Source organism: Hetaerina americana, unplaced genomic scaffold, assembly GCF_022747635.1.
Source record: "Hetaerina americana unplaced genomic scaffold, ioHetAmer1.1.p SCAF_4, whole genome shotgun sequence".
NCBI classification, from domain to species: Eukaryota; Metazoa; Arthropoda; class Insecta; order Odonata; family Calopterygidae; genus Hetaerina; species Hetaerina americana.
The window spans coordinates 46,847,646-46,863,329 of record NW_027286985.1 but is presented as its reverse complement, the minus strand read 5'-3'; the positions used below and the strand labels follow the sequence as shown (position 1 = coordinate 46,863,329).

Genomic DNA, 15,684 nt, shown 5'->3' with positions numbered 1-15,684 from the left:
CTTCTGCTGTTTATTAGTCCGCCAATCAATCTGTTTATTATTGAAAATGATCATATAGAAAACTGTGATTAATTTATTTGATTTATTCCTAAGTATCTTAGGTTTTTCATCTTAGCGTAATGATTTAATAAAAAGTTGCATTTGATTGTAATAATTTCCTTAATAAGTTGTATCATATTCCCATGGTAACTACTGTAGACCATACAGGTTTCAGATACCTTTGAAATAGGTTTTCATTTGGCTAATGCCCTTTTTACTCTTCTAGTTGTATTATAGTATATCCTTAATTATATTTTACTGTTTCTATAGATATTTGACGACTGAAGAGTAAGAAGTTTTTATTTGAGTTATATGCTCTAGATTATTTTAACGCTGGTTGTATTGCTTTAGCCATTTCATTCTCATCTCCGAGATTCACCTCTGGGCTACATTCATTTTGGCAATCCCTCAGAATGGCCCCTCAACTCCGTGAGTATGTCACGAAAGCTTTGAGCCATAAAATTTGAACTCTCCTCGTCAACAGAGGGCCTATAGGGTTGTTAAAAAGAGGTCTCCGGTGACCCGACTTCCCTTCACTGGTGCACTTCGAAGAGCGCAAAGGCCTCCAATCCAGCGCCCTGAACTCATTTGATTCGCCCAATCCATTCGCCCTATTCCATTCCCGTGCCCTCCCCTCCCCCAATGCAGGTTCTCGCCACCTCAACAACTCTGGTTCAGCCAGCGCTTCCGGGGGTTCAGGAGGCGGCGGCGTGACGGCCAGGGGGTCACCGTCGTGCCCCCCGTCCCCCGCCCCGCGCACCCCGTCTCCGAAGCCGTCTCCCCTCCCCGCCGCGTTCATCGGCAACAGGTTGACACCAGTAGGAGGGGGCTGGCTGCATTGCGAGCCTCCGGGGTTCTTCTTCGAACAGCACTCGCCCACCCCTGAAGAAGGTATCACCGACCCTTTTTGAGTGTCGGTCCCAGTTTGTGGTGGATGCCCTCCTCCCCCCCCCCTCCACCTCCCACCCACCTACCCTGCAATGTTTGCCCCGGTTTGTTTTGATGTAATTAACTCTAACCCCTGGGATGTCAGTCACAGTATTACACGGTGGCCGTCCTAAGTTAGTAGCGTCGTACTAATAAGAGATCTTCCCAAACTAAAAGTCGACCTTAAAACCGCTGTTAATTCTCGAAATCTTCAATTTCCCTGTGTGAAATGGATTTATTTCTGCAGTATCGGTCGGAAATCGAGTTAATGAACTGCATTTGTCGAAACACCCCTAAGATTTTTCGTCTTAAATTCTATTTATTTGGTTGTTGGGTCCATCCAAAACCTACTTTAACCGGTAGATTACCTAATAATATACATTATTACGTCCGTGGTTACGTAAGTATACGTCCCTGGTATAATTATTTCTCGGGTCAGGCACTGTTTTAAATTGCGAGGCGAAAAATTGGCTAGACATTGCGTAACACTGCTGAATTCGACAAAATTTTGAATTCCAGCCTTTTGATTTGAGCCTTTGATGCAGTAATGTGAAATATATAAAGAAATTGCCGATTAGTTTAACTTATATCTGCGGACGATTGTAATGCTTTGTCTAAGACTTTTAATGTCTTGTTCACCAAGTTATGTGTCCCCATTTAAACGTAGTATTGTGTGCATTCAAATTTGTGATCTCTGTATCAGTTATGTTTGTAATTGGATCTTTTTCTTAACCTTAATAACCACAAGCGATGGTGAGAGGGCTATTCTGTCATTCATGAAGAATTAAACTCCCTTCAAAATTGAGGAAAACTGATCCGAAGAGGCGTGCTTATATGATGTAGATGTGAAGAAAAATGTTTACCCATTGTTTAGATTTGGGCGTAAACCAAAAGGCCTAACCGTAATAGTTCGGTTTTAAACTACTTTACTTATGGATCATACTTAATTTTTTGAAGCCTTGAAAATTGTTTGTTTTGAATGTTCTAAAGCTCCACTTTATCTCGAAAATGCACCGGACTCGATGACTTTTGGATGTCCAGTATTAACTATCTATGAACTATCTTAAATTATCCGTACAAAATACTAAATGTTAGAAGCTAATGAAAGCAATGGTTAAATAAAAATGTCGGAAAATGCAAAGTAATTTCGAACAAAATCTCTCCTGCCACCGTCACCTCCTCTAAATGAGTTTTAACGTGCAGGTTTCTCTTTCATCCCCCCCCCCCCCATCCACTCTTGAGTCCTCCAATGTACCTCGTGCTCGAGTCCTTCATTACCTTCCATATTTTGATTACACTCTCACTGTTTTCCTCTTAAGCACTTTTTATATGTGTGTTACATGTACTTGGAGTTTCCATTGGCTGCGTACCTATTGCAGTTACCTCGCTACCTATACGTAAAATGCGTCCATTCCTTTCAACCCCAAATCTTTAAACCTCATGGAGACACGAATGCTGCATTGCTTCGGGATTGTTGACCAATCCTTTGCTCTTTTTTTATTTGCTCTCACGTTTAGTTAACTTGAAGATGCTTTGCGGTGACTACGGTATAATTATTTTTATGAGCGTGTTCCTGAGGAACCGTTGAAATGTCATTGAAAATAAAATTACCAGGATGATCAAGTTTGTCTGCAGTTACAAGAGGACATTTTTCAGTTAAGACGTTGCACATAGCATGAATAATTATGGAAAAATATTATTGGTGGTCATTATAATACAATCACAAAGCTTTCAAGAGTCATTCATTTTTTAAATGAGGATATGGCGGCTCTCATGTTGTTTGTATTTTAATTATTTCATTTCATATTTGAGTTCATCAAATTTTCGTATCCATAGAATCTCACAAGGCATTGTTTTTAGGGCTCTTGGAAAACGGAAAAATTAACATGGACGCAGCGGCTAATCCGTATAAATATTGTAAAATGAATGGTCTTTGTATGGTAAGTCCGCCATTTGTTTGGGTGACTGTAGGATCGACTCACTGCTACTGTCCATTTATTAACTCATAGGAATTTCACCATCTCTTTCTCCATTCCATTAAACTGCTCCTGTGGACTGTGTGCTCTTAACTAAACGATGGTATCGCAAATCCGTAAATTTGAGATGAAAATGGTCTTAATTCTTAGTAACACTTTGAAAGCGTTAAATAAAGTAGTTAACTAAAGCGTCCTCATTGGGATGCTTCCCGTCTTGCTGGCGAGTTCGGACAGTCCAGTTTCCAAGAGAAACAGCCCTTATAGAATCTTCTAAATAAGATAATTAGTTACATTGGGTGCGAGAATCTTCCAGGCATAGCTGGAGCTTCCTTTTACGCAGTCAGGCCCAAGTGTGTCTCTAGGATGCCCTTTAAGGCGAAGATGATATAGTTTGTGTTTCCTATGTTTTCATGTTTAGATATTTGTCACTTGATATCTCGGTAAATTTGAATATTCTATTTTGAATATGTTTCTCTACGTACTGCATATCTATATGTGACATAAACTAGGCGCTTTCGTTGATCCAATATGATTTTGTAGTTGCTGGCGTTCCCTCTGGAAACGCTTTAAATATGTAGGAAATGGTTTTGGTATATCCAGAATCCGATAGGGAATTCATTTCATTTTGACATATTCTAGGTTTCGTCGAATGAGAAATTAGTAGTAACTTTTTTCCCAATTAATCCGCAAATGTATTTTACAGCCATCAAGCTTTTACTACTTTTTGCTAATTTTTTTTATTATGTATGGTATTGAATGTAGTCCTCACTCGCGAATTTCACTGTTGTTATTTTCTGTCTTGTAACCAATAATGTGTTCACGTTTTTTGTGTGAGTAGATATGTGTTTAATGGTTTAATTCTTACCCTTTGCTTCGTTGTTGAACTGTAGTTTGGGAGTTTAAAAATCATTTAGGTATGTTTACCCTGAAGGAAATGCATTTTGTAGCTTAAGCGTATAATAAAATGCTCCCATCCCCTTCCTCATGTTGTTCTATTTACTTGCACGTTTGTCTTTTCCTATCCTCATACAAATGGGTTTTGCGTGTGGATTGTTAATGTCTCTAGAGTTGAGATAGCATTTAGTTGCGTTAGTCTGCATGTAAAAATATTAATTTTAGTGGCATTGGAGTGAAGAAGGGTGAAACTGTTGGGAGTCCTTGACGTTCCAATATTCGTGGCATGCGTGTGTGCGTGAGCTCAAGCGTTTTTACCTCGACCGCACGCATATGTTTTTTTTGCATCACCGCGTCGTTTGGGGACAGTCCTCGAGACCCGTCGATCCGAGATGATTGTCCGCATCCTCCAATGCGTTTGCTCCAGCGTTTTTTTCGAACGCGTTTGAATGAAACCCTTCTGTTTCGTCGCTTCCAGAACCGCCAGCCGCGCATTCACCGTCCGACCCAAGGCGTCGGTCGAGATCGAATTCCGCCGATGACTCCTGGGCCGTCGGCGCCACCACCGCGTGGGTACAGAAGCACCACTCACTCTCCCCGGTGGTTCAGCACTTGGAGCAGCCGGTCCCGGTAAACCAACAGCCGACCGCCCCTCACCACCAACAGCAGCAAATTCAACCGCCCGAGGTGTGGCGCAGTTCGACGCACCGGGGGGAGGCTGGCGACGGCGGTGTGCCACCTCCGCCGGACTCCTCCCCCACGGCGGGAAGGCGTTTGGTCCGACAGCATTCCTACCTAGCCGCCGTTAAGAAACCCATCCATGGTGAGTAGCCATCCGTATAGCTGCACGAGTCATCTGAAACTGTCACTGACTTGACTCCGTGAATGCAGTTACAGTTTTGAATCTGCGTGTTTTGCGCAGGATTTCTGTTAAGTAGAATGGTTTGAGGCGTCACTCTGTGGAAGTGATTCATATCGGAAAAGAAAATACTTAATATATGTGAAAGTATTTTCTTTTCTGTTAAGTGTTACGACTGCCCGCTATTCTCATATCAGAAATGGATTCAGAGACGTACGTCAGCCGTTTCTTCCTTGGAAATCTTAAATTTTTCATTGATTTCCACAGGAAACAGTAACCCGTTTCATTAGTTTCTATAAAAATTACGACTTTATATGGATGCTCATGGAACACTTCAGAATGCTTTTCTTTAGGATAGTAATTCACTTCGTTCCTCTCAAAAAATTAGTTGATCAAAGGAATGATCTTGAGCAAGAGTTTGGCACTCGAGGTAAGTCATAATCCATTTACTTATAAACACTTATTCATCATTTGACTTTTGAATCAGTCGGTTCTCATAGCTACATCGTTGGGTTATCAGTTAAATTATGGATGCTTGAATTTTCACCTATTTCGTTCGAAGTATCGTCCAAACTGTGTCAGTTTTTATTCATAATTGTTGTTAATCGTCGTCCTTTTGAGATTATCGCTGAAAAACAGCTATCGGCAATGAGGGGGAGTATGCCGCGAGAAAGAGGAATTATATCCCGTATTTATCGATCATCGGACTGTTTTTACTTTTATTTATTTTTAATTTTTCATTGAAAATTGTTTTTTTTATAAGTTCTAGTACATTTTTACTTTGTGTTTATTATTTTGTATTGGCTGCACGATTTCACTTTGCCATTGGGTTGAATGTGGTCTATATTCTCTTGTGATTTGAAAATGATTACTCAGTAGAAAAAATATTATTCATTGCATTTATAGGTACCAACCACTTAATAATAAGTATGTTAAAATCAGCACGTTGTTATTAGCGCTCAAAATAATTTTCGTTTCCCCTTCCTTGCAAGCAAAACAAAAATAATAATAAAAGTACCTTTAGGCGAAAATGTTTATGGGTATTATATCCAGTCGATACTTCCACCATCACGCCTACATGTTTGAACAAGGTGATTCTAATGCTTCAACTAAGGCATTTACCGTTCAACATTTTTTTCGCCCATTCTATTCCTGCTTTGTAAGTCTCTACGTATTACTTAATTAGATTAATCAAGCATGCTTCTTCCCCGCAGTGATTGTATCCTGTTTGCCATATGCACTGTCACATTTGGTCATGTCTCACCAATTGAAAATCTGCTGCTTTAATTTAACTCTTGAAACCATAAATTGCTGTAAGCATGGAGTAAAACTAACCGCTTCTTTATCAAGCCTCACTGTTAGCTATTTTGAACTTTCAAGTCAAAGCGCTGACTTAATTCACACAGACCTTAACACTAACACATTCCTGAGATGTCTACAGCATCGTTTCAATTGCATCTCTGTCATTTTTAATGGAACGAAAAAACAGATAGTAACTTTATTCCATTCGTATGAATTTTACTTCGAATACATTTTTCTCGATTTTCCCACCCAATTTTCTTCCAATAAATGGCGAAGGCAATGCATGCATGTGCTGTGAGTTTTAGTGTGATCCGAGTTCGAGAGTAATCATGGGTAGAACACAAGCGTGCGTCTTTTCGTGCGCTCGAAGTTGACCACATTTCCGCTCATGGTCGAGAAAGACTTCGTGTTCCTTCCCCACTTCTCATGAATGTATTTTTTGTTTTTTTTTCATTTTATCATTTCGCTTTTCTTCAAACCTTTTACCACCCATGCGAAATTAATACCCGCGACGACCGCGGTGCACAACAGCGGGCGACTTCGCAATGCAAGAGGATTTGGACGATTCGGACGACGAGTGGCTCGTGGTCAGCCGGTCGAGGTCCTCCGCCGGTGAGGCGACGGAGGCCAAGAGGAGGCCCCAGGCCCTCCGCCCCACCCACCTGGACATCCCGCACCCCATCCGTCCCGCCTCCATCCAGCAACTCCCTCCCTCTCCGGACGAGGAGGCCGGTGGCGGAGGCGACTCCTCGACCACCGCGGGGACCCCAACGTCCTTCCCCTCGGCGACCGCGGCTCCTGCCTCCACCCCCACTGAGGAGGGCGCCGTCCACTTCCCCCCCGGTGAAGGGGTCCACTTCCTTGCCGCCACCACCCCCGAAGGTCAGCGTTCTCACCGGCTCACTCCTTTTGCTTGCGGGAAAGTCCGGAATTCAAGAAAAGGCCTTTGAGACCACCGAGACCTTTTTCCTCCACCTCCTCTCTTTCCCTTCTCGTTAATTTGTTCTTCCTTTCTGGGTGTCCCAAGTGAGATTTTGAGATGATTTTCAACGAGCCATTGTCAGAGAAGTATAATCGTTCATTATTTTCGTCAGCGAATGGTGCTGACAATTTTGCTATTTATCAGCGATTCTCTGATACTTCTTATGGCGGTGACTATTTCTGCAAAATCTTCCCACATTGGTTTTGGTTGAAATAAAAGAGAACGTTATCATCTTGGAAGGACTATTAGGTGCTGCGGATAATAGATTGCCATTTTACAAATCGGCGCATCGTATCACACATTATGAATGCGCAGTTAATCTAGATTGTAAAGCGATATGATCGAGCTCTCGTACAAGGGCATTTCGTTCGACAGAAAGAGTTATATTTCACTAAATTTAGTCTCTGTTAATCCGTTTCATTATTGCAAATTTTCAGTAATTTTTCAGCGGCTGTAAAATTCTTTTTGGTATTCTCTCTTCGGTAACTTTGGATCTGTGCTTACATTCAATTGAACAATATACTTGCTTTTAATTGTTTTTAAGTTAATTTTCCTTTCCTGATTTATATTTTTTGCTTAAAATTTATAAAAAAATCCAAAGCTTGTAAAATCCCCTGCACAAATTTATGTTGCCTCGAGTAAAAACCTTGGCCTCTCTGCATGTTTAATTTTTATTGCATGTTCTTTTTTTAACCATTTTCTTTTTGCTGTTCTAATCCTGTGGCCTGAGATTCAGCATCTTTTTGCGTTTGGAGTAAATGGTTTTTTGTTTCATGTTTTAACTAGAATTGGGCGCAATGGCAATATTTATGATTGTTGTTACACGTGCCACTGCGTTTATACGTCATGTTATTGAACTGGAGACAGCTGTCGGAATACGTAAACGATAGGAGTTTAGAAGTGATGAATAGGTAGTGGACCAAGTGATAAGTATTGCTAACTGGTAATGACCGGGTCGCTATTTTAGTGGTGGTTTCAAACATCATGTTTCCGTTTGATTTGGGTGAGTTATTCTGCAAATACATCCTCTTATCCCCGTTGAAGTCCATTTTTATTTTCCATTTAATGGTCCTACTTCGCCAGTGGATTAAATCCGACTAATGCTGAGTGGTATTCTGGATAAAGTGATAATTCAAGATTCAAAATGAGGAATGAAGCCAACCGTTGCGCAGAATAATCAGTGATGTACGTATATTCAAAGATAATGGACAAGAATTTATTATGTTAAACGATGACTGTTTAAAAATAAAAAAAATAAGGACCTTGGGGCAGGTTTTATGACAGTGGTGCCCAAACGTGTCTCTCCATCGAGACGTACGCAGATACCCTCCGAGATTCGGAGGCCACAATTTGGTGTTCGCTTGAAAGGATGACAATGACTCATGAAACGTCGTCGATAACATTTCTCAGGCCGCGTATCAGGATCAACGATGCCGCATCTGTCTCGCAGGGCCTCGGCAATTATCCATTGGTAATTTATGCCAAATGACCGTATATTAGAAGGAAGGAAAAGGAAAACTGACATCCCCCAACCTTTTTTCTTTTTCACCTAACGGATGGAAGAACGTTTGCCTTTCTTAAGAATAAAACGTTTCTCTTCTATAGTCTGGGATTCCAATCTTCGTGGCATCTGAGCATGAACCACTTCTTCTGCATTCCCACCTTTTTCTTCTCTCTACCCGGTACACACCCCCCTCCCAAATTCTTCACCCTCCCTGCGTCTGGCGTTCCAAGGTGGACGAGGAAGCGAGAGCAACAAGGGCCACTCAAGACACTCACTCTCGCTTCTTCTCTTGTTCATCTCATAGGTCTGTCACGAAAAAAAATGAACTCAATGTTTTAACGTTGGAAGAATCCACTACTTGCCTTTCTCTTTGCTCCTCCCGCTTCGTCTCCTTACCGACGTTCTCTTTTTCTCCCTCTTTCTTTCTACCCGTTTCACTCTCGCGTTCTTCCCTAATTCTCACTCTGTCTCTCAACCATTCTCTCTCTCTTCATCCCTTGTTCTTTCTCTCATACTCACTCTCTCTCTCTGTCTCACTCAACAATCTGTTATTTGCGCTTTCGTTCATAAGCCTAGTGTAAAATCTCGCCTAAAGGTAAATAATTACGTCACATTTTTACGTAACTGGAACACGATGCAGTGTTCCAGTGTTTGCCTTTACCTTTCCCATCGACCAGCTCACGTAATAAAAATTTACTATATATGCACCTGTAAGAGCAAAATTTATTTTTTTTAATTGCCGTGGAAAAGGTAAAGGTTATTAAGATTTTGCCCATTTCTCTTGTGAGGCATCTTTTTGCGATAGTGAGGCAAAATATTCTCTAGTTGTAAAGTTCTCCATTTGAAACTCCGTTAACAATCATGCTCCGTCCAGGCGCATCAAGTCTAAACAATACACCGCGGGCTCGCACTAGGGGGTGTGACTGACTAGGGATCCTAGGGTATCAGCTATGAAAATGCAGTCTGTAAATGTGAGATTGGTATCATTAAATTAAAGAAAACGAAAACCAAAGAATGAAAGTCAATTGATGTAACTAATGGAGCAACCGCTATAAGATCATATAGTATTTTTAATCTCTGGGGATTGATGAAAGTGGAGCATTTATTAAGTCTGAGAAAGTGGCTTTAGAAGATGCTTTCCATCTTAATCTACTCATAGAGAAACAAGAAACTGATCACCGGGTATTAATTATTTCAATTGATTTGAAAGAAACATTCGAAAATGTGAAGTGGAACAGAACATATCCTCTCCCGAAGCTGTTCGGATTTTTTCATGTTAAAATAAGAGTGCTTGGCAGCCCCTTTAAAAATCAGGTGGTCATATTTTTGTTGGATTCAGTTGCAGAGAAATAAAGTTATATAAACGCATTAGGCAATAATGTGCTCGTCGATCTAACGGCATGGGGCGAAAACTAAAGTAAAGAAAAAGAGTGTGGCTTCAAGGAGGTATAATCAACATATTGCGTTGCGCAGATAACCCGGAAGACCTTCGTCTTTATCATACGCATATAGTGAAACAATTAATGCGGTAACACAATACGAATAAATTTGATGGCACGAATAGAAAATGCTTGTCCAACCGATCCTAGGTTTGATGGTGCGATGAGGCACATGAAGAAATATCGCCGTTAACTGCGCTTAAGTACCGATACAGGACTAAACGTTCCCGAATTTTTTATAGGAATGTGAAAATTTTCCGCAACTCCTGTACTTTGGATCATTCAAAATATGACCGTAGGCCAACCAACTTCGATACACTTTGTTCGTTAATGTTCCAATCTTGTCTTCCATGTTGCTGGAGGTCGACTCCTCCTTCCATAGCTCAGATTCCAGCGTTATGTAACATTTTACAACTTATCAAAAAATATGTCGTTCCTTCTTCTTTCGAAAGCATTTCGATGTCGTTTCCTCGTATTAAGCTTGTTTTGCGCTTAAATTTAGCTCAATACGACTTTGAAATTTGTTTTTATTCCCACTTTCGGTAAAAATTACGCACAGTACACACATCTAGGATTAATGTAGAAGAATTGTTTTTTATCACAAAAAGATTAAGTTTTACAGAGATAATATTTCAGTTTCCTTTAAATATAGGTTCGGTCTTCATCATTGAACTACGCAACTAGGTTTTTATGCATGTTGCGGAATTCTTTTAATATATAAGTGAAACAGTATTTGTGGTATGAGTATTACATATGTTATGAGTACATACATATATTATGAGTATTATGCGTGCTTAGATATGTCCAAAAAAAATCTCCGGAAGGACCTGAATATTTTTCGATTTTTTTTATTTTGGTACTTAGTCAATAGAGGTGATCTTAACTCGTTGATCTATTCGAGATTTATTCGCTTTTCCGATCTAATCGCCGTAAGATAAACTTCATTATTTCGACTAGAGCTTTCTCTGCTATTCTCCTTTCGACCAACTCCAGTGGCTAAAAAAATGGATCCCGCGGCAAGGACGCACGGTTTTACCAATCAGAGCGCAGTAAGCACCCCACCCAAAGCTCTTTTCCTCGTCGTTTACCCGCGCGACGTCTCCCTCCCAGGAAAAACATTGCTCGTTTGTTCTCGTGCATTTTTTCCACTCTCGCGTCTCGTTGTACGAGACCGATGCACCGCTCGGTCTCCCCGCTCCCATCGCTGCTCTCCATTCGTCTGGCGTGCCGTCCCCTAACGAGTTGGGAAAACATTTTTTGAAATGCGCGTGCTTCACATTTCGAAAATTCGTTCTTTTTTATATTATTTCGAGAGTTATTTCAGCGTCGGAAGGAAAGCAGTCTGAAATTATTCACCTAGACGCCCACGGATCGATCCCGGGACAAATCTCACCCTAAGTTTCCTTCAGTCGGGAGGTCGGGTCCATGCGGCAATTCGTGTGTCAAGACACCTGAAATCGGTTGTCTTCGCGCGGATGCAGCCGAGTTTGTGTACAGGTTTCTCCGCATTTCAATCGCAAGTTTATTTTTGATGCACTTACGCGTCCAGTGAAAAGAGGAAATATTTCGCAGTGATTTTTTACGTAGTATTAAACGACGTAATTGTGGATGTGATTGTTTGTGTTTGAATTTCGTCTCGGGGCTTTCGTGAGCGTCGGTTCTGCTGATCATCCGTGTTAATGTTCGTTTCGCTCGATTTTCTCGCGAAAGTGATATACTCGTATGTAATTTTTGTATCCTCGCGACATATAGTCGTGAGGATACAAAAGGTGAAGGCTTCATTCTTCTCGTTTGCAACCTAAGCGACGGAAACTTCCGGAAAAAGAATGAAGTCTGCGATGTAATTTTTGGCTGCTTTTGTTTTGACATTGTTTCCAGGTTTTCATGTTATTACCCTTCCTCTAAGCCGCTTCCCTTGTGCGGAGCTCAGTCTCCTGCTTCTCTTATTTATTCCAACCACGATTTGTGAATTTGACTTCACGTTTACCCAGCAGATCTGGACGCCACTTCAGGCACCCGGCAGCAATTCGCCAACAGACCTTCTCCGACGTTGCAGACGGCGCCGACTAGGTCATCTCCGGTGGTCGTCCGGAGACAGAAGACTGCCTCACAGATCGGTAAGCCTGAAAGGAAAATATTTCTTTGGAAGGGGATCGAGATGGTGCGGTGACTACTGTACTGGCTTCACACCCTATAGGCCCAGGTCCGAATCCTGAAGGCGGCGGATGTTTTTTAGTGGTATCCCGCTCCACTTAGTGGAGAGCACGTTAAGTGAGTGGGCCTTCTGTCGGAAGGGACTTTAAACTGCTGACCCCTTGGAGCCTTTTGTTAAGAGTAGGCTAATGCTGACGCCGGGTTTCTCTCCACCCTTCCTCCTTTCCCATCCATCCCTATTAGGGCAAATGACCTTAGCTATCGGTTGCCTCCTCAAAAAGTATTACTATTAAAATATTTCTTTCCGCTTAAATTAGATTTGTTTCGAAATATAATCGATTGCGTGTACCGATACGATTCCGTTGCGATATTTGTCACGTTGGGTTGCATGTTAAATAGGATAAATCACGTGATGCCAAAAGTTCGTCGGACTTTTTTTCAATCTCTTTTTTTTTGTTGGAAATATTTTTAAATACATCAAATATTCAAATTAGTCTTATTTAACGCTCAAGAAATTAATTTGTGGCATGCATGCGGAAAAGATTTGCGTAGATTTTCATCCGTAAGTTCATCACGAGAATTGACTTCTACGGAAATATAACATTAAATGTGCGCCCTAAAATTAGAGTTTAAAGAGTTTTTGTTTCACGTACCCATTTTTAGTATTACTTCAGTGTCGGAAAGAACGCATTCTTACGAAAGGTGGTCTATCAAGCTAATTATATGGAAGAATAACTCGTAGAACCATTTTATACCGTCTTTCCAGTTGTCGGTCGCCATTGAATTTAAATGAGGCTGAAAATACATCATATTTTGACATAAACTTGTTAAGATCCACGCTCCGTCTTTTCGACACTTGACTACTAATTTTAGAGATGTATTATTTTTGACATTTTCAAAGACGTCAATCACACGCCAAGTACAACATTGGCAGCTTATGATTGCCTTCTCGATCGTGGAATCCAATGTACAGCCATCAATTTCCCCGTTTATTGATTATTAAAGGTTACGAAATAAAATTTAAATTGGATGAAGTATATTTAGGCTTACCTTTTAACATGGAAACTCAATCCTTTTATCAGCTACAACGATCGCAGCAATTCAGGTATTATGCAAAGCATCCGTGGGCATGTTTAACAAGTGTTTGCTTTCGCGTCGAGAGAGGAGTGCCTGTCTCTCCGATAGTCGAGTGACCTTCCTCAATCCCGCTGCTACTCAATGTGGCTCTTTTTTCCACATGTAATTTTTTTTGTTCTCAATGAGACGCTAAAAGTTCATATAGTCGGTAATCCGAGCCTTGGCCATCAGTGAAACGGATTTCATGCTTAAGACTTGTGGATTTATTGTCTTCCGTTTCAAGGATAGATCGTCTCTACCATCGGTGGTGTCATGGCCACCATACCACAAGCTGGTTAAGGGAACCACATGTCAGAATCTGCGGTTCATCTCATAAGGAACAGGTTTATTCCCGTCTTATCCGATCAACTGATTCGCTGGGATTATCCTTCACGTGGATTCTAAACTACTTATGACAACTTTAACGTGCTAAATTGTACTCTTACACTAACCGTTGTAATAAATGTGAATTCTACTGTTCTTTGACGCTCATCCGTACCTTATTTGAATTTTTTTTCTATGCACGTTACAAGATATAATCTTTTACTAACCCCATTGGCGCCTTGGGAATTTAATGATCTCCGCAGTATTATCGCTCTTTTGATTTCTATTTAATGTCTAAATTATTTTGAAGCTTCTTCATAGAATGAAGCCTCAAGCTTCATTCTATTCATTCCTGTGCTGCCACGCGAAACGGATTCCCTGATTTATTTGAATAAATGTTCCCGTAGTATTAGACTGTAACAGAGATTATTATTATTGTGGAAGATATGTCTCTTGAAATTCAAAGTGAAAGAAGGTTAGGGGACCGGACGCCTAATTTTAAGGATAGTGTGCTATATCGATGAGATCAATTATTTTATTGTGAATTCATGAATTGGGGTTCTTCCTAGTTTTATCGATACATGAAAGAATTAAGTTCGGTTGATTTTAAATTATTTGATTAGTTTACTGCCCAGTGTCGGTTTTTGATGGAGCCAGTAACTAAGTACTGTTCCACTTCTAAACCTCACCTAACACGACACTTAATAAATAACAAAACTTTCAATAAGATATGGTAAAAAATTGACTTAAAGAATAAAACGGCTTGTATCCTTAGGCTCGTTTCAACTGTTATTTTAAACGTGCGATCAGTGCTAAGCAGTTAATGATCCTCTATCCGAATTGGGGTTTAAAGAGAAATATATCGACAGAAAACCTTTGGTTGGCAAAAGTGCCGCGATATCTTGTTCAAAATACAATTTGCTTCTTTTTAACCAATAGATAATGGTAGAGGGGAGAAAGGTCATAATATTTATGTTCCAACATTTAAAGATACGTTGTGGCGAGAAGAGTTAGTGATATTCACTTGAGAGTGGGTTCCATAAATTTTACTCCATCAAATTGCTAACTATTCTCCCAGATGTATAAAGCAGCATTATAATAATGCTGCAACTGACATGTCTCTTTAATACTGCAAATACGGTGATGATAAATTAAATATGAAACAAAATGGCTGTCTGACATGCCAACAGTGGTTTTCGTCTTCGCCACTCCAGGTCCATGGTAATTTATGCGAAATAAATTATTATTGCTGCGAGAAAGACCTGGTCAAAGTTTATGTACAGTCATATTGAGATCTAATGGGTATAATAATGCACTCACCCTGCGGTATTTCTTATTTCTTTAGCTCTTAATTGAATCATTTCGATGTTCGCCCCTGAAACTATTCCGACGGTTTGAATCCGAAACCTCTGGCTTTTAATAAAATTTAACTCATTTTGAGGTAAAATAATTTATTGTCATTAATGGTTTATTTTATTCATTTAGTGTGCATCGTGAAAGTAATCAATTGTTGTTGTTTGTTTATATTTCCTCGAAAGCCATCCACAAACATGGTAAAATTTCAAACTGTACGGAAATAAGGGTGACGCGTATCCTCGCACGTCAGTTATGCTTCTCGAGAGTTGGAAAAATATGAATACGAAAAAGAGGGTTGTGATATTTGTTTAAGCTTTTAAGATGTCTATTCACATGGTATTTAATCGCGTCAATGAAAGGTTTCAATTTTACGCAATCTTCGGCTTTGCTGCAGTTCTTTGATGATAAGGCAATTTTCGAGATTTTGCGCGCTGGTGGGAGTTTTGTGACTCATTCTCTTTGAGAGGTTTTATCGGCATTCCCGGAGTGTTTTACATATTCGGTGTAAAATTCTCATAATCGATATTTCACCATCGGTGAATTATTTCATAAATCTTGGCCGATTGAATTTTTCGGTGATCATGTGTAAGCATCCAACGGTGCGTGATGCAACTTACCCGGCACTCTATAATGTGACTGCACTACGGTTGGTGACGCTGAGGCTAATGCACCATTTATTGGAATTTAATGTGTCATTTTTAATTGTGATAAGATTCTTTAGCTGGAACTTTCTTTTGAGAAAGTATAAATCTTGTCCCAGGAACCGTAGCAAAGTGAGGGAGTTTCGTCGATTCAGTCTTAGCCTCCCCAGT

At 40.4% G+C, this 15,684-nt stretch overlaps 1 protein-coding gene across 1 annotated transcript in view; it reads left to right on the top strand.

Moving 5' to 3' along the window:
• The window catches only part of RhoGAP19D (Rho GTPase activating protein at 19D), a 636,771-nt gene that overhangs the window by 551,319 nt on the left and 69,768 nt on the right, over positions 1–15,684 (top strand). Inside the window, exons 9-12 of the mRNA XM_071589802.1 lie at positions 688–930; positions 4,315–4,659; positions 6,529–6,879; positions 11,914–12,039. Coding sequence (XP_071445903.1) covers positions 688–930; positions 4,315–4,659; positions 6,529–6,879; positions 11,914–12,039 — 1,065 coding nt within the window. The remainder of the gene's footprint in view (positions 1–687; positions 931–4,314; positions 4,660–6,528; positions 6,880–11,913; positions 12,040–15,684) is intronic.